Genomic DNA, 18,726 nt, shown 5'->3' with positions numbered 1-18,726 from the left:
GCAGAGTGAGCTCCAGGAGTAGAATTAGACAGTAAGACGATATAGTTTGCCTAAAACAAGGAATGTTGAACAAATTACTATTTATTCAGTGCAAACACTTCCCTCCCTAATCGTTCAAATACTTATCAGTCTGATTCAAACATTATTTTCATAAATTACAATGCAAAGAAAAAGCTAATTTGCTGGCTTATCTGCCATGGATTGCCCTACATATTAAAAATTCAAAAACTCCAATTAAAAATATCCATCATTCCTATTGGAGGCGTGGCCTAAAATTATTTCTTCGTGAAATTTATACAGTGAGCTGAATTTTACCTCCTTGAAAAAAAAAAGATTTTCAAGAAAAATGCTCATTTGAAGAGTTATGCCTAAATTTTACTTTTCATTGACCTCTATCGAAGAATAGAAAATGCAACAAAAAAAAACATCGATAGACGAAGGCGGAGAGTAAAAGAAATTTAAGTGAAAAAAATGGTGATGAATTGGTAAGAAAAAAAAGTCAATAGATACGATAGATTAGAAAAAAAATGGCTTAAGCGTAACAGAACGGATAAATTCAAGTGCAAGGCGGATTGTTACACAGCCGTGTGGTGTAAATAAAAAAATATATTTTTACTAGGTGTATATTTATATTGAATATTATTATATAAATGAAAAAGAAAAAAAAGTGAAAACAAATCCTCTGAACAGCAAAGAATGAAAAGGATGAAATAAATTAAATTAATGTCCAGGAGCATCTGAGAAAAAAAAACAAATTCAAATTTATTTCTATTTGTTCAACAAAGAAAAACAAATTAACAAATCTGCTGTCCTCTCTATCGCATGGCTCATCAATTGAATACCAAGTCATTGTAGTTGCTGAGGAGGTGATAAGCCGAAACCTGGCAGCATGTTGTTGTTCTCACCACAGTTGTCCGATCAGCTCGCTCAAAGTTTGCCTTCACTGTCTCATAGTAGCGTCCATCGCTGCCACAAATAATTCCAAAATTACAATCTTCAAATTCAAATAAGGGGTGACTATTTTCAAGATTTCATTGACAATTTATTGTCGAAAAAGTTTCTGAAGATGTTTCATGAAACCTCTATAGTTTCATGAGGATGTTTCAAGTTGTGTGAAACATTTTTCAAAGTTTCAGGGTTTCTCAGGCCGCGTAAAACATTTTTTGAGATTTTTCGTTGGTTTTTTTGCAAATCATTCTAAGAATTTTTCAGGTTTCGTGAAACATTTCCCATAAATTTTCATTTAGTAAGGTTTTTGAGGTTTCTCGGGTCCCCTCAGGCCATTTCTTATAGGTTTATCATCGGTTTATGCTCATACTTCTGCAAAGGACAATGGGCAAAATGGTCCAACCTATCGCCACGAATGAGACCTATGCGATCGAATAGGTATTGTCAAAGGTAACAACTTTTGTTCCGGAACCAACCCCAAAAGTATGTAGAAAAAGCACTAGAGCATAAAACATATAATTAAGAAAAGTGACGAATTTTATTTACTAAACTCCTTTTATAAAATAACAGTTTATCTTATGTTGGTCATTTCAAAGAACAATTTGTAAAGAAGGACTCAAAGAAGATTTTTCTAGAACAAACTATATCTTTATCTCTTCATTTTCTCTGCAATTTCCAGATTTACCTAATAAATCCTTGAATATTCTTCAAATCATAAAAAAGAATTGTATGTAGGGAAATGTCTGATCAGTAAATATTCTCCTTGAAAGAAAAAAAATTAGCCTCTGAAGATCACATGGTCCTAAAAGTTACCGTTATTCAAAAACATTGAATAATAATTTTAGAGTAAAAATATTTTAATTTAGCCATTATACTCTGAGCCTTTTGTTAAAATTCCTTTTGTAACGGTACCTTTTCAACCCTTAGATCTTCAGCAACCCTAGCACCTTTTTGTGGAGAATATTACTTTTAAGGACACAAAAGGACAGAATGTTTTTAATAGAATTAAAGGACATTCGAGGATATTTGAGGAAAATCTGGATAACTACAAGGAAAATGGAGATATAGTAGTATGGTTTCTTCTAGAAAAATATTTCTTGAGTTCTCCTTTATAAATAGTTCTTTGGCACTGACAACTTACGATATACCGTTATCGAGAAAAAAGCAAGTTTCGTAAAAATAATTCTATCTATTTTTTAAGAACTTTTATTTTAAGATATCACAGAAACCTGACGCGACGGACTATAAGTTTCTTCGAGAGATATGTTAAAGACACTCCAAGGACTTCCAAATTACCAATGGTTTCCCGTCATACAATTTTTTTCTTCATTTTATTGTTCTGTAATGTTCGAAGGCTTTAAAACGCGATTAGTTTGTATGGGAGCCACCAGATAGAGCAGTCAAAAGTAAAATCTAAAAATATATATTTAAAGCTTAGAATTTCATTAAGATCGCTTAAGCCGTTTTCAAGAAATAATATGTCAAACTTGTGAATTTTCAGAAGGATATCGTTAATTTCTCAAGGACTGACAGTTCTTTTTGACTTGGGTCTCGGCAATTTTTAAGTCATACACCAATCCCTACAAATGGGCCTACTCCTATCTCTGGCGAAGGGTTGGACCAGCTCCCATACATTTCTCTTTATATATTCTTTATCGAGTTTCGCGACGGCCTTTCTTTTAACTTTTCGTATTTAGTAATTTTATTTAATATTTCTCGTACTTTAGAGAAACAGTTTTAAGGTTCCTCGGGTCTTGCAAAAGATTTCTTAAGGTTTATCATAAGTTTTTTCCTTGTGTTTCTGCAAATTATTGAATTTCGTGATTATTTCTTCAAATATTATCTTCCTGATTATTTCTTCAAAGTTTCTCGGATTTAGAAACTTCAGATTTTTGGGATTTCGTGAAATATTTCTTAAGGTTCAATGTTAGTTTTTGCTTATGCTTTTGCAAATTTCTCGTGTTTTGTGAAATATTTCTCTTAATTTTTCTTTTATTTAGTATTTTTTCCAAAGTTTTTTGGTTCGCACGAAACACTTCTCAAACTTTAAGGACGAAACTTAACAAAGTTTCTTTCTTGGGTTTCGTGAAATATTGCTTAAAGTTTTTTGAATCTCGTGAAACGATTCTTCAACAAGTTTTGATAATTTTTAAAAAAAAACCTGAAGGTCTTACAGATGTCGTGAAATACTTTCAAGGTTTCTGTAATTTCGCGCGGAAGACTCCGGAATATTTTTCAGATTTGGTAAAAGCTGGCGAAGGTTTCTCCGGTTTAGTGAAACTTTGCAATGTTTCTCGGATTTCACGAAACCTTCTGAAGGTTTTTTGGGTTTCGAAAAACATTTCTTGGAAGAAATTTGGATCTCGCGAAACGTTTCTTTAAGAGATTTATTTTAGATTTTTGGGAAAACCTTCTGAAGGTTTCAGTGAAGCTTCAGAGCTCACGAAATGTTTTCAAGATCTTTGTGACTTCGCGGAACCTTAAGAAAACTTTCAGATTTAATAAAACCTGCCGAAAGCTTATGGTTTTTCGCATAACGAAACATTTTTCAATGTTTCGTCGGTTCTTAGACGTCGTCGCCTCTTGCATGAAATACTGACATAAAAAAATGCCGATACGACAAAGGTCGATGCAACATACGCTTTATCAAAATTTATCGCGGGAACTTTTAAAAGTTTATTGAGTTTCATGGAAGATTTCTCGAAGTTTATTGGATCTTGCGAAAAGGAAATAGTTCTTAAAAAGATTTATCATCAATTTTGAAAAAAAACCAGAAGGTTTTGCGAATGCCTTCTGTGATTTCACGTGATTTCACGATATGTGAAATCTTCTGTGATATTTCTGTGATTTCACCAAACCTACTGAAAATTTTTCATATTTCATGAAACTTACAGAAAGCTTTTCGATTTCAAGGAAACATCTTTCAATGTTTCTAAGGATCCATGAAAATTTTTTAAAAGTTTTTTTGCTCTCACAAATTTTTCAAGTTTTATCAACAATTTACGACGCGATGTGTATCGTGAACATTTTTCAAAGTTTCTCGGATTTCCCGAAATACTCTTTTTAGAAAAAAGGTTTATCGTCGATTTACGATGAAAGCCTTCTGAGAGTTTCTTTAATTTCGATAAACCTTGAAGAAATGTTACAGATTTCAATGAAATATCTTTAAAAATTTCTCGGGTTTATCAGTTTCTTCAAAGTTTTCTCGGGTTTAGTGAAACTTATTCACGGTTTCTCTGATCTTACGAAACATTTGTCAAAGGTTTTTGCCGTTTTATCGAAAATTATATAGATTTCTTGAGTTTCGTGAAGCATTTTTCACAGTTTTATTATGTTTTGCAGAACTTTTCCACATTTTTCTTAAGTTTCGTGAAACATTCTTTCAATTTAGCGAAGTTTTCGAAGTTTTCTCGGATTTAGTTATTTTTTATTTAAGATTCCCAGGTTTTCCAGGTAGGATTCTCGCCTTTTTTATATCTTTCAGATATTTTTTAGAATTTCTACGAAACATTTCTCAATAAATTGGCACTCGTTTTCTATATGACTCACCCCTAATGATGAAGATATTATCCCATCCCAAGATCCCTCTTACCTGAGAACCATGCATCGCAATTTCAAGCATTTTACTCGCAGCAAATCAATTGCCTTCTGACTCTTGTCTGAGAATCTCAAATTGTCCGGATCCCATCTGCAAGAGGAAATAATAAATCCATTAACACAGTATCCCTTCCGCAAAGTGCAAGACTTTTTTTTTGTGCTTTGGAATTTGGGTGAAAAAGTGCATAATAGATGAGTGTGAGAAAAATGCAAAAGAAGCCTCCTGCTGAACTCATTTCAGTTGTTCTAGCTTCACCATTGCGAGCTTCATTAGAATTTCCAATGAGATTTCGCGCTTGCAGTGCAAAAAAGGCCAGAAACAATTTCTGTATATCTAATTCGGGAGGGGATTCAGAGATAATTGAGAGTGGAATTTTGATAATTGGCTGGAAAATTCAATTCTATTTTCAACGCAGGAGGAAATTTATTAATTAGTCGATTGTTTATTTTATTTTGTTTTACTTTATGCTCTAATTCAGTGTGGGAAAGTGACATGAAATAGCCCTATTTATTATAAATGTTATATTTTTTTATGTTAAACGGCAAGTCTAGACTGTGAATGGTTAAAGAAATCAATGGAAAAAGATTATTCACTTTTTGTCTAGTCATGTTCAGTAAAAATCGCACATGATGTCCTTCAAATCTTGTCTTATAATCATATACAGTGCGAATCACAGTATCTAAAAAATCAAATTCCATTAAAGAAATTGTAAAATTGAAAAGTAAATGTCAAATTTTTAAACAGGTTTCATTTTCTAATAAAAAAATCCGGAATTTGTTCACTTTCAACAAGTAAAATAGCAAGTGCAAGAGTGCTTTTAGCAAAAGAAAGGCATCGCATCGCAGATGAAAAATCAAACAGAATGGTAAGCCTAGATCAGCTTATTGTAGAAGAGATTCTGAATGAGCGGCAACTTTGAATCTATGCAAATTCGATTTAAAGTTTCAAATTGGAAAAAAATTATGCAGTATTTTCAAGCCAAATTCGAGAAATAATGCAAATTTCTTTTTTAATGCCTTCGGCACACCTTTTAGCTCGGTATAATTTCATAAAATCAAAATTCTTCCCTTTCTTTCTCAAAAGATTTGCATAACTCTATCCCACTCTTTCGGTCTCGAAATTCGAATGAGCTGAATTTAATTTGTTGTGATGTTCAAAAGAAGAAGAAGAGTGCGAAACAGTATAAGATAGACATATGCAAAGCTTTTAAAAAAGAAAGGGATGTGAGTTTTGACTTTACGAAATTTTCCTGATCTAAAAGGTGTGCAGGAGCCTTAAACAAAAATATCGAGGATTTAAATAGATTAAAATAAAAATGGAGATGGAAATCGATGAGTACTTTCTTGGGACTTGGTGTCTCTTGGACATTTTTTCCTGAAGAAACTTATGGTCCATCAGGTCAAGCTTCTCGGATACAGTGACCGCCACAAGTTTCTTGACGAGAAATCAGCTGGAAAAAATTATAGAAAAAATAACTTTTTAAAATTTTTCTTTTTACAAATGAGTTGCTTATAATCCCTAGATCTTATGTATGTATTTTAAAAAGTTTTAATTAATTTTATTTCATATCAAAAATAATTGTTTTCCCAAAGTTGATCATTTTTCATCGACCAAAAGTTTCTCGATACATTTATAAAACTTGCTTAAAATGGTCAAATACGTGCAACTAACTTCTTTTAATCCAGTTATATTATGAAGTTATGTCATTTGGGAGGCAAATCGTAGGTTTGCATACTTCTAATGCTCGCAATGGTCAATTTATTCATATAAATAAGTAAGTTTCTTGACAAACGTGTCAAGAAACTTTTGGCCTATGAAAAATGCTCAACTTTGGGAAAACAATTATTTTTGATATGAAATAAAATTAAATAAAACATTTTAAAATACATACATAAGATCTAGGGATTATAAGCAACTCATTTGTAAAAAGAAACATTTTAAAAAGTTATTTTTCTATAATTTTTTCCAGCTAATTTCTCGAACATAGCTTTGTCAAGAAACTTATGGCCGACACTGTTTCTACTTTTTGCCTAAACTTTTCCGGATTTTTCTCATAAATAATTAAATATACTTCTTTGAATCTACGAAAATGTTGCGTAGGATGTTCTATCTGCTTCACAAAAATATTCTTTTTGAAAAAAGAAGCTAAGATCACTGAATATCACGAAAAACTTCTTTATTTTAAGAGACTTTTTATAGTTTACGAGAATCTTGCTCCACAAATAATTTTTTGACATTAACACAACGTTTTAGAATATACCGCGACTGACATAAAATAAAGTTCATGATATATACATCTACTAATTTCTTAGAGATCTTCGTTTAGGGACCCAGGAACAAGAAATTATTCATTGTTTTCCATTTCATTTTTTTCATGTTGCTCATGAAAATCATTAAATTTTGTCAACCCATTCCTTACTATAGCATTACATATCATACGCAAATTGAGTGATTTCGGATGATTTATTTCTGGGCAATTGATATTCGAATTGCTATCTGGAATGGATTTTTAGTTAGTTTAGTCTCGCAAACATTTGAAAAAATAGCCTGGCAGAGATTACAATACATTTTGTTTGTACGTCATTTAGCATTTTTTGAAAGTTTAACATCGCGCTGATTTTGATTATATTTTCCTTCATTGTATTTCCTGATTTCAATTATGGTTATCAATTTACAGTCTTGGATAGTTACTTAGATAGATCCTCCCTAATGCGAGATAATTACATCTGATGCCCGGATCTCCACGATATACTTATTATGCATATAAATATTTGATGTTCTATATAACTTTTGCCCAATGAAAAGCATCTCGACTGAAGTATATGTCTTAAATGAAAATTCAACAATTTTTACACAACTTTTGTTTAAAAATTCAATAAGTTTGGTTGAAATACACAAATTACACAAATTTTAAATTACAAAACATTGGTGGAAATTTTTTATGACTATTATAGTGAGAAATTTTACGCAGACCACAATTAAATAATTAATTTATCCGATTTCACACTAATATAATATAATGTTAAAATTTTACACATGTTCAAATTAAACAACTTTGTTGATAATTTTTTAACTATAATAGTGGTAATTTTCAATCACGTGACAATAAATTACCAAATTATTGTGCATTTTTTAAACATTTTTAAATTAAACAACTAAAATGGTCTATTTTGCACTATTATAGTAGTAAAATTTTGCACATTTTTTGACTGTGTATAAGAAATTTCTTTAAAAAATGCATTTTTAAAGAAAATTTCCGCTATCCTTGTAGGCAGAAATGTCAGATTTTTTTTTAAAAAAGGCAATTTTTGATGAAAGTTGCTTCTAGTGTGTAGACACCATAAGGGATTACAGTAGACTCTCGCAAATTCGGCTCTTTTAAGATCGGGCTACTTTTTAATTCAGGCAGCGGTAACATTTGAAAAAAGTTTGTTGTCATTTTTCAAGTTTGATTATGATTATCAATTGAATCAAATGTGCTCAAATTTGGCATGATTTGTCTTAGTTTTGATGTGATTTTGCATTATTGAGGGATTTTCATGCAATTTACGTTATATATGAGTGTGTAAACTCAATATCTATATGCACATGAATAAAAAATCGTTGCATTTCAAAAACTTTGTCGCCCGAATTTCTGTCTAATTCGGCTGACATTTCGGTCCCATATGCCCGAATTTGAGAGAGTCTACTGTAATTCCAAAATATGAAAATTCTATTTCAAGTATTTCTAGTATACATTGACTGAAAACAGTTAAGTGGGAGTCGAGTTAATTGAGGATATGGATATTGGCTTTTGATTGTGGTGCCCCTAGCGTTGGAACTACAAAGTTCAGATGTTCTAGAAAGTTGTAATATCTCGAAAACCTTTCATTTGCGCCAGTTGTTATTAAATTCAGCTTAAATTCACTTGAAAATTTATGCTGAAGCATAAAAATAAACAAAAATTTTGAAAAAAAAATAGTTCATTGAATAAGGAAATTCAAACCGGTCAGTTTTCGAACTTTCTTTTCTCATAACTCGGTTTAGGTAAGTCAAAGGAACAGTTTTTTATGTGTTAATGATATAAGATTTAGTTATATCATACTAAAATTTTATGTGTATTCATAAAAAAGAAGCGGAGCTACATAATTCACACTTTGATCTTAGCCGTTAGGCCGAGAAGCGATAGCTACATAATTCAGAAACTTTGGAAAATTTGTTTCGATACTGGCGCTCCTAACGACGGTTTTATGAACTTATGTTGTACCAGAAGATTGTATTGTAGCATTTTGCGAGAGTTTTCATTATCATGGCTTATCATAAGTAAAATACGGAGGGAGAATGTGAATGTTCGTCAGAAAGTTCAAAGGTCAAGCTTAGCTAAAGTTAGAGTCTGTTGGAGAAGCTGGAATATTAGGAACAAAATAAGGGAGGTTTTCAAAATAAAGGGAGCAAGTCATGATCCCTATCCTACTTTACTTAGTCTACTTGCACTCACTTGAGCTCTAGACGTTCCAATTTAGAGCAGTAGGAAGCGATTGCGTCCATTAGCTGATCCACGTGAATGTTCACGGAGAGGCGCTCCGTGGTGCCCATGACGAGGATCCGGGCATTTGTAAGGATGGGCAGGACGCTCATCCAAAGTTGATCGGTGATATGGGGCATTCCTGAGAGAACCAATGCATGAAGTTGCCCTCCGTAGCGCGTAAGGAATTTCAGGAGAGCCTCATCCGAGAGATTGTCCGAAGCGTCGAGATTCAAGGCTATCAAGGATTTTGTGTTGCCAGCTTCCATCCAAGCTTTCAGCACAGAATCATTGAACCCATTGATCTGTCCAGCACTGAGAAAGCGTAGTGTTGGAATCCTCGCCAGGAGATCAATCAGGGCTTCAGTGCTGAGATCCGTGGCCGTAATATCAAGCTCCTGAAGAGCACACTTATCCCACTCCACTTGCAGGAGATACTCAGACTTGAGATTTGTTCCGTTCATCAGGAGGCACGTGAGGCGCTTAGAACGTTGAATGAGAGTCTTTAGGGTGGATCCCGTGACTTTATTGCAATAGTTCACGGCCAGGCACTCGAGTTGGATGCAATTGGAGCTGAAGGCATCGATGTGGGAATCGTCCACAAAATTAATTCCGTAGAGATTGATGACGCGGAGATTTGGGGTGGCGGATTTGAGTTTGTGAACGTTGATTACTTCGTAGATTTCTTCTTCCTCTTCTTCGCACTTTTCGTACGTGCCCAGAAGATGGAGCACTTCCAGGCCATTGATAAAGTTGTAGATCTTACGCATGAAGCCCTCCATGAAGATCACCTCCGAAAGGCAGATGCACATGTAGCGCAGTTTTGTGGGAAAGGCCTGCATTTCACTGAAATCGTGAAGTTGCATGGCTGAGGAAGATTACATAGGTTAATTAAGGGTTTTAAGGAGAAAACAGTATTAAACTGTACGGACCGTACGGACTGTAACACATCCATCAAGCCAGTTTCATGGCTTTTAATTCAAAATATCATAATAAAAAAACAGCATAAACCTAATAACGCTAAAATTGAGCTAATCCGAATAGCATTTTCACCCAAGAAAGTGCCTTTTTCTGGCTTGAACGGGTACTTTGTTGAATCTTATGAGCTTCTTAAAAAGCCCAAAATCATTAAAGGAGAATGGTCAAATCCGGTCCCGGAATCGCCACGAACCGGACCTATTTCAATGGATAGACACTGGTATAGGTAACAACTTTAGTTCTGGGACCAATGTTCTACTAAACTATGGAGGAAAAATTCTAGAGCATAAAAACTATTTCTTAGAAGGAAGAATGGTCAAAAGTATATATGGGCACCAATTCATCTTTCTCCAGAGATGAGAGTAGGCGCATTTTGCAGATACAGGTATAAGATTAAAAAATTCTCGGAACCCAGAACGATAAACGCTGGCAGTCCTTGTAAAAAAGCCTCTATCTTTCCGATAAATCACTATTTTGACAACAAATTACGCAAGAACTGCTAAAGCGATCTTGATGAAATTCGATATAGGGTCAGTGTATTAATTAAACTTTTTAGCCATGGATAACGCCCCCTCCCCCCACCCTCCATTCCTGTAGCCCCCATACAAAAGGAGAACATTTTACTTTATAACTCCTTTCTGAGAAGAGGTATTTTCAACAATCCTCACGAAGAACTTTTTGATCGAGCGTGATTGAATGAAAAAAAAAATGAATAAGTAACAACGTTAACAACCATTTTCCAGATTTTTTATATTTAATTTTTCACCTCATTAAGATCTGTTGATACGTGAAAGATAGAAACATATCGCTCCTTGGAAATTACAAGGGGCCAACTCAATCTGAGCCATTTTTCAGGAGACAGCATGAAAGATTCAACTTTATATAAATAATTATCTCAATTAAGTATGTTAATAAAAACAATTTAATTCTTTTCTATTTGTATGAGCATTATTATAAACATCAAAAAATACATATTTTTACCTTTTAAAATATGTTTTTTTATGAGTTAGCTCTTTGTCATTCTAAATGATGCGCAAATTTTTATAAAATTAGAATGACACGGGGTTAACTTGCTTGAGTTAGTCCCTTGTTTCACAAAAATTTGAACGATAAATCTATTTTGTGCCCCTTGACTTCAAAAAAAAAAAACCGTGCAAGCAATCATAAAGAGTAAAATTTTGAAAAACTTTTCTAATATCGAAATTTATTGACTCATATCATCTGAAATTTTATTAAATTCTCTGTCTGAGTGCATTAAAACCTTAAAATCGCCAAAAAGTGAGTTGGCCCCTTGTAATTTCCTAGGAGCGATATCCTCATTGTATAATCTAATTGGCATTAGTGATATTTTTTTTTTTGATATTGTAATCAAGGTTTTGGAGTTGCTTCTCGATTTATTGTCTACAGAAGTTGTACTAATATGCAATTCAGTAGATTAATAACAATTTGTGCGAAGGAATTCTTTCTATATTGGGACTATCAGTCAGGTGGGTGTTGGGGTGATATGCTAGTTAAAGAGTCTTCCCTAAGCTTTGTTCCCATGTCGAATTTCAGCAATAACTAAAATTAATTTTCATTATGAGAATTTAACTGTGTTATCACACTTGCACATAAAAATTTTAATATAATTCACATTAATTGTCGCTGGTGAGAGTCCAAATGTGTAATTTGTGTGTTTGAATCATTTTATATTCAAAATTTGATCTATTTGTTGATAAAAAGGTAGACTTGGCCCGCAAAATTTGATAAATTGATTTATAGCATTGATGCGAAAAATTAATGCGATTTTCTCTTTAATTTTTTAATGTGAAAAATATTTATACTTTAGATAAATTTGAACTTATTTTTGCAGGCCAAGTCCACTTCTTTATCAATAAATAGAAAAATCCCAAATATTAAGTGACTCAAAGACACAAATAACACATTTGGATGCTCACAAGCGACAATTAATGTGAATCACGTTAAAATTTTAATATGCAAGTGTGATAACTCCGTAAAAATTCGTCATTCGTCAGTCTAAAAAATTTACTAGGGTAAGTGTGCCTAATTCCGGCCAGCTTGCAATTTCGACCACCCTTTTTGTTCCTCGAATTTCCCTGAACTCTTAGATTTTACGTACTCTAAAGATTATACAATGCAAAAGAATAACAAAAAATGTAGCTACGACAAACGAGATGACGTGAAAAATATATTGGAAGAATTCCCGAAGGGCAAGGAACTATGAGAATGAAGGTGGCCGAAATAGGGTACCAAAGCTATATCTACATTTTTATTCATTTTAAAATGTATTAAGAATGATTTTAGAGAAAATAAAGACGGTAAACTCTTTACAAGGTTCCATGCAACACTTTTTCAGAAGAAAGAATAAAAAAAATCAATTTAAATTTAAAATATTACATTTCAAACTTGAGACTTTGACGCTTGCATGCAACTATGCCGAAATTTGGTACACTTATATATAACAAATAGATGGAAACTTGAAAAAAATATTCTAGATTCATTCAACCTTCTACTTTGCAAAAACGTACAAAAATAAGGAAAAAGTAACTTTAGGTAGTCAGGAAAAATTATTTTCTTTATGGGACACCGGTGTTCCAATCGTCCTTAAAGGGTTAATTCGTCTAATTCCATATTAAGAAAGATTTTTGAGGAAATTATTGTTTAGGATTGGATATTAAGGGCAAATTATCCTTTAGATTTTGAAAAATAAGGAAAATTATTTCTTATTTACATTTTTGAGACCTTTGAGAACTGAAATGCGAATGATAATGATTGGAGATCGGAATTCTGTTTCCCAAAAAAAAAAAAGAAAAGAAACTCACCAGTTGAGAAATCCAGGAGCATGTGAGTAAGATTAGGACACTTTGCGGCAAGTTCATGCAGAACAGTGTGAGTAATCAGTTCAATGGGCAGTTCGATGTATCGCAAAGATGGTCCAAATCTCACAGAAATCAGTCCCAGTAGAGATTCAAGTGATCCCACATGCAATCCGGACACTTCCGGACGCAGAGAGACATTCTTCCATAGACGCGTATCGTAAGCCACTTGACGCCACCGTCGACAGACTCTGGCCATGCGACAGATCTCCAGATGACTGAGGTAGGAGAAGATGTTCAGCAGAACCTTGTCCGGGAGTTTCTCAATCGTCTGCGGAGAAAGACAGGCATCACTGACGGGAAAACAGATCAAATGCCACGAAGAGAAAATATGAACAATTTGAACACGAGCAAAGAAAATGGTGAAAAAAAAGAGAAGAAGAAAATTTGAGAAGTGTGTGGAAAATCTGATGGTGTACCGTGTCAGCAAATGGGCTTCTCTTAGTGCCATCGGTGAGGTACACTTGCGATGCCTCCAGGGCAATTTGTCCCCACACATCAGTCGAAAGATCCATTTTGGGTGGAATAAATTGCACACAAAAGTAATCTTCACGGGAAAATGTCTCTCTTTTCACGCACGATCAGTGAAAATTTCCCACGCAACGATGGTGAAGTTAGGAAAGATAAAAAAAAATTGACGAAAAATTTCGGAAAATCAGCTTTTCAGGCGGATATTTTTAGCTGATTTTCGCGCTTCTCCTCCAAAAATTTCCCAATTGATCTCTCGCTCTTTGTGGGGGGCATGAGAGAAAATTGGCGGGAAATCCGCGGTTTTTTCTTCGATGGATGAAAACCGAGAGAAAATTTGTAAAAGAGAGAGAGAGAGAGAAAAACCGTTCTCAAAAGTAACATGAAAAATCTCTCGTGGAAGTTAGTGGGGAGGAAAACATGAAGAAAAACAGAATTTTAACAGAGAGAAAGTCGCTCCATGCAGTAAACTGGCACAAGGGTCTCCTTCCTGCTTCATCTCGCAATGATCATCCTCTGGTTCTTCATCAGAAAGGGGATCACAGATGAGAATGCAACAGAATCCTGAACCATTTTGTATTATGAATAGAGTTCAGGTGAGAAATGATTAATTTATGAACTTACCAGAAAACATTCATATTTGCTGCATAATATTCATTTTATGCCTTATAAACTAGATGAATATGACTTCAATTCTAATTATATTCATTAAAAGACGTAATCGCAACTATAATAAATCTTTTCTGTTTATTTTTATACCTTTCTACACTTTATCGTAATTGATCAATCGACAAATAGTATAAATAAAATCATTCATACGTAACCATTAATAGTTTTAAACTTGTTGCAAATAGCGATAGTTAACTAGTTTTTTTTTTATTTCTTCAAGTTGCTAGAGAATAGTTGATCACGCAAGAGGTTGTTCTGCTAAACAATCTACCTCACAAATGTTTCAGTTATATTGCCAAATCTCAAGTTCAAGTTTTTTGTTTCAGTTGTCTAATTATAATTAATAAGATAAAAGTTTCAAATATCGAGCCAAAAACTTTAGGCACAGTGAAAGCATTTTCTTCACTGAAACCGGGCAACAAAACGTGCTAGCTTTGCAGAATGCTTGAACTCGAGACTTCGATGCTTAAAAGATACTTAAAAGAGATCACCCAAAATCATTTAGGAGGAATACAATTCATTTTTAGATAAAAATTACTTATCGGTTATGAATCGGTTCAGAGAACCGATTGAAACCAGTTCAGACTTGTAAAGAATTCCAAGACCCTTCCAACTAGCCCAAAATTACCCCATTCGGTTGAGAAATACGCTTTCTATAACCTTTTTGGCTCCCGGTGTAGAAAAAACGATTTTAGAAATGATCCAATGGTATTTTCGTATATGGACGAAATAATATCCGTCTATGCAATCACTAAATATAGTTTGTATGCAAAAAGTTCCTGTAGTTTCGTTAGAATTAGCAAAATTGTTCTCAACATTACAGACCAAAATAAGCCAAAGATTAATCGACAATATTATCTAAATTATTAAACAATAAATTTTGATTGATTTTCCTAAAAAATAATGCAAGAATTATAAGAATTACTCAGTGATTATGAGGGGAATTGTAATGAAATTAGCCGTTTTGCTTTTACTGTCCCTTCAATAAAGCAAAGATACATTTGGCCACTCGCGACACTTCGAAATTCGAACACCTTAATAGTGCTATACCAATGAATAATGAAAAGGGGAAAAGTTTGTCCTGAAATCTTTTTTTAGCACATGACTGTTCTCAATTGATTCTGCATTACCGATTTTTCTTTGTGTTGGTTCCTATCTCGACTGTTGTCCCCCAGTCTTCGTCGTGTTCCAAAACCCCCAAACAGTCGTGACAGGAACCAATAGAACGGAAAAACGTTTATGTAGTAGCACTTGAGCAGCCTTGTACTAAAAAAACTGTCCAGGAGAACGATTTTCTCTTTCATTTCTCATTGGAATAGCATCATAAGTCTTCATTTTGTTATCGAGAAAATAAAAGTAACGAGATTCATAATAATTATGTCCCAGTATTAAATCCTTCACCGAGAAGCTTCTTTGATAGCCTACTCCTGCCTTCATAATCTTGCGCGAACTTTTAGAATAAAATTCAAATTTTTCTTTAAATTTTTCAAACATCAACGACATTTTGTGTAAGCCAAAAACTTTTTTTCCTTTTAGCCTTTTTTTGGAGCATGAAACTGCGGCTGTGATTACAGCGTACATTCACTACTCTCTCGGTAGAATTCAAGCAGTAAAAATTCTTTATTATTAACCATAAGTTTTTCTTCAAAAGCAGACTACCTACCCCATCTGCAGGTATTCTCAAAGTTTCATAAACTATTTCAGTCCTCTCGTGTTTCCTGATTAGTTTAAGTAAAGCTCTGAATGCTTCGAATACTTTTGAACTCTGACTAATCAAAGAATACGATTGGTTTAAAATATTTTATTCATAAGTGTTAAAATGACTCGTGGTGTTATTTCAACAAATAGCAGCCCTTTCTCCTGAATATTTTTTTTAGCACTTTACTGTTCTCAAGTATTTCTGATACTTTTCTTTTTGTTGGTTCATGTCTCTACTCATTAAGTGGTTTCAGAACACAACGAGAACTGGGAAAAACAGTCGATACAGGAAGCAAAACAAAGAAAAGTTGATAATGCAGAAGCACTTGAGACATGAGAACAGTAAAGTACTATAAAAAACATGTTCATTTTTTATTGGAATAGCACCATTAAGTACCTCATGCCTTCTCCAATTACAAATACGAAAATCTTTCTTCCTCAAAATATTTATTCTGAATTTTTTTTTAGCAAATCGATTTTTCTTTTTGTTGGATCCTGTCTCGACTATTTTCTCCAGTCCTCGCCGTGTTCTAAATCAACCAAACAGTCGTGACATGAATCAATGTAAAGCAAAGTCTATAACACAGGAGCACTTAATAACATTCATGTACTAAAAAAAATGTTCAGGAGAAAGATTTCCCCTTTTCATTTAAATAGCGCTATATAAATCCTTAATGGTGCTATTCCAATGAAAAACGAACATGTTTTTTTTAAAATACTTTTCTGTTCTCAAGTGCTTCTGAGTATCGTCTTTTCTTTCCTGTTACGACTTTTTTGATGGTTTTAGAACACGGAAAGAACTGGAAAATTCAGTCTAGACAGGAATCAACACGAAGAAAAGTCGATTTAGTACTTGAGAACAGTAAAGTACTAAAGAACGTGTTTTTTTCATTGGAATAGCACCATGAAGTACCCTCATGCCTTCTCCAATCACTATGTGTGCTAAATATATTTTTAGCACACACTGTTCTTAAGTGCTTCTGCATTATACACTTTTCTTTGTAGTGTTCCCTGTCTCGACTATTTTCTCGAGTTCTCGCCGTGTTCTTAATCAACCAAACAGTCGTGACAAGAATCAATATAAATCATAGTTGATTATGCTGAAGCACATTAGAACAGCCATGTGCTAAAAAAAATGTTCAGGAGTAAGATCTTCCTTTTCATTTTCGATTGGGATTTGGGATAGCATCATTAAGTAGCTCAAACCCTAGCCAATCACAAATATGAAAATCTTCTGAATTTCTGAATATTTTTTTAGCACACGATTGTTCTTAAGTGTTTCTGCATTATCAATTTTCCTTTGTGTTTTTTCATGTCTCGACTATTTTTCCCAGTCTTCGTCGTGTTCTAAATCAACCAAACAGTCGGCACGGGAGGCAATATTAAAAAAAGTCGATAACACAGAAGCACATGAGAACAGCCATGTGCTAAAAAAATGTTCAGGAGTAAGATCTTCCTTTTCATTTTCGATTGGAATAGCATCATTAAGTAGCTCAAACCCTAGGCAATTGCAAATACGGAAATCTTCTGATTTCTGAATATTTTTTAGCACACGGTTGTTCTTAAGTCTTTGTGTTGGTTCCTGCCTCGACTATTTTCGCCAGTCTTCGCCGTGTTTTAAATCAACCAAACGGTCGGGACTCGGGACAGGAACCAATATAAGGCAAAGTCAATTAAGCAGAATCACTTGAGAACAGTCATGTACTAAAAAAAAAATGCTGCACCATAAATCCTGAATCACGGTAATACAGTGAATAAGATGATGTAAAATGTTCCTTGTGCCAGTTGAGTATGGCATGAGCGAAAAAAAATGAAAAAAGAGAGTAAAAATGTAACGAGAACATCAATGAATTTGAGTCGTTCCGACAACATGGACTGAGAAACAATAAATTTGAGATGCGATTATTTACAGAATAGAACGAAACTATTTTTTTTTTATTTACCGGACCGGGTCCCTGAGTGGATAATAAATAAGTCAAGTTGATTAAAAGAATTCTTCCAAATAGAATTTATTTTTTTCATTGTACTAACGACTCAAAACTTGCATCATTTTCTTCGCTTACCATCAAATGCTTCCGCCTGAAGCTGGAGTTCAACTCATGACTCGAGATCGCCGTTGAGGCTGTCTGGACAGTTAGTACGTTCCAGTTGTCCATCTCTCGGGGCGACTGTCTCTATGCTGCGCTGGAAGAGAATTTATTTAAATTGATTTTCTTTTTTGTGGATTCAGGTAACATTGGCGCTTTGTCTTTTGGGAGTCTGTGCCAAGTTTCTTTCTCTCTCGCTCAAGAGGAAGTCTATTAGAGATTGCACAAATAAATAATTCCTCAGCACACAGATGGCACATATTGAGAGAGAAATTAAAGTTTTTGGGGAATGAATAAATTTGCATGGGACCAATAATCATTGATGATGATTTAAAGAAAAAAAAAAAAGATAGTCCGAGGCAAGAAAACAGAATTGATCCCGCACATGGATATTTATAGTTGCTCTCTATTTACACAAAAAGAAAAATTTTTATTGTCTCAAATTGAGTTTTTTTCTTCACCATTTCTCTTTCTCCCAATTGGGTGCCTAAAGAAAATTCCCAGAAATCTCTAGAGCTAGACTAGACACTCATGCTCCTCTGAAACTTTCCGGAATTCACAAAAATTCTCAAAGGGAGATCACTTTTTCTTGCATTACCTTGAAAATTGAATCAATTTTTCACAAAATATCCAAGAAAATGGGCAGAATTTTCACTGAAAATGGGATGATCAAGCTGAAAAGGGCAATTTTTTCACCATGAATCACTTCAATTCTTCTAGACACAGACACTCAATTGACCAAGTGCGATGCAGCTCAGGGATTTTGCATAATCCCGGCTATTTGGGTGCACGGATTTATTTAAACTGCGACGTCTCGCGAAAAACAAGCAGATCGTCTTCAATTTGCAAATTTTCATCGTGTTCTTGGCATGACTCTCTTGGCTTCGCAGATCCCGAACA

The 18,726-nt window shown here is 33.9% G+C and overlaps 1 protein-coding gene across 4 annotated transcripts; it reads right to left on the bottom strand.

Moving 5' to 3' along the window:
• Nucleotides 1-736: 736 nt before the first annotated feature.
• On the bottom strand, nucleotides 737-18,724 carry LOC129799143 (F-box/LRR-repeat protein 2). Of its 4 annotated transcripts, none has more exons than XM_055842814.1 (6): nucleotides 18,425-18,724; nucleotides 17,803-17,923; nucleotides 12,851-13,175; nucleotides 9,024-9,918; nucleotides 4,541-4,636; nucleotides 737-966 (listed from the first exon to the last, which is right to left on the bottom strand). In XM_055842814.1, exons 2-6 carry the CDS (start codon nucleotides 17,893-17,895, stop codon nucleotides 831-833), a joined length of 1,545 nt encoding a protein of 514 aa, XP_055698789.1. In that variant the 5' UTR covers nucleotides 17,896-17,923; nucleotides 18,425-18,724; the 3' UTR covers nucleotides 737-830. The 4 variants fall into 4 exon arrangements, with proteins under 4 accessions (XP_055698789.1, XP_055698790.1, XP_055698788.1 ...); XM_055842815.1 differs by having other exon boundaries at nucleotides 17,803-17,918; nucleotides 18,425-18,675; XM_055842813.1 differs by lacking the exons at nucleotides 17,803-17,923; nucleotides 18,425-18,724 and adding an exon at nucleotides 13,324-13,917.
• Between the last annotated feature and the right edge of the window lie 2 nt (nucleotides 18,725-18,726).

Source organism: Phlebotomus papatasi, chromosome 1 (genome assembly GCF_024763615.1).
Source record: "Phlebotomus papatasi isolate M1 chromosome 1, Ppap_2.1, whole genome shotgun sequence".
NCBI classification, from domain to species: Eukaryota; Metazoa; Arthropoda; class Insecta; order Diptera; family Psychodidae; genus Phlebotomus; species Phlebotomus papatasi.
This window is presented reverse-complemented; position numbering and strand designations above follow the sequence as displayed.

Excerpts from the sequence above, each read along its gene's own strand:
- LOC129799143 (XM_055842812.1), bottom strand. The coding sequence starts at position 13,355 with ATGGCACTAAGAGAAGCCCATTTGCTGACACGGTACACCATCAGATTT. Across the intron at positions 4,637-9,023 it reads TTGGAACGTCTAGAGCTCAA|ATGGGATCCGGACAATTTGA; the intron begins GTGAGTGCAAGT and ends TTCCTCTTGCAG. Across the intron at positions 967-4,540 it reads TTGCGATGCATGGTTCTCAG|CGATGGACGCTACTATGAGA; the intron begins GTAAGAGGGATC and ends TATTTGTGGCAG.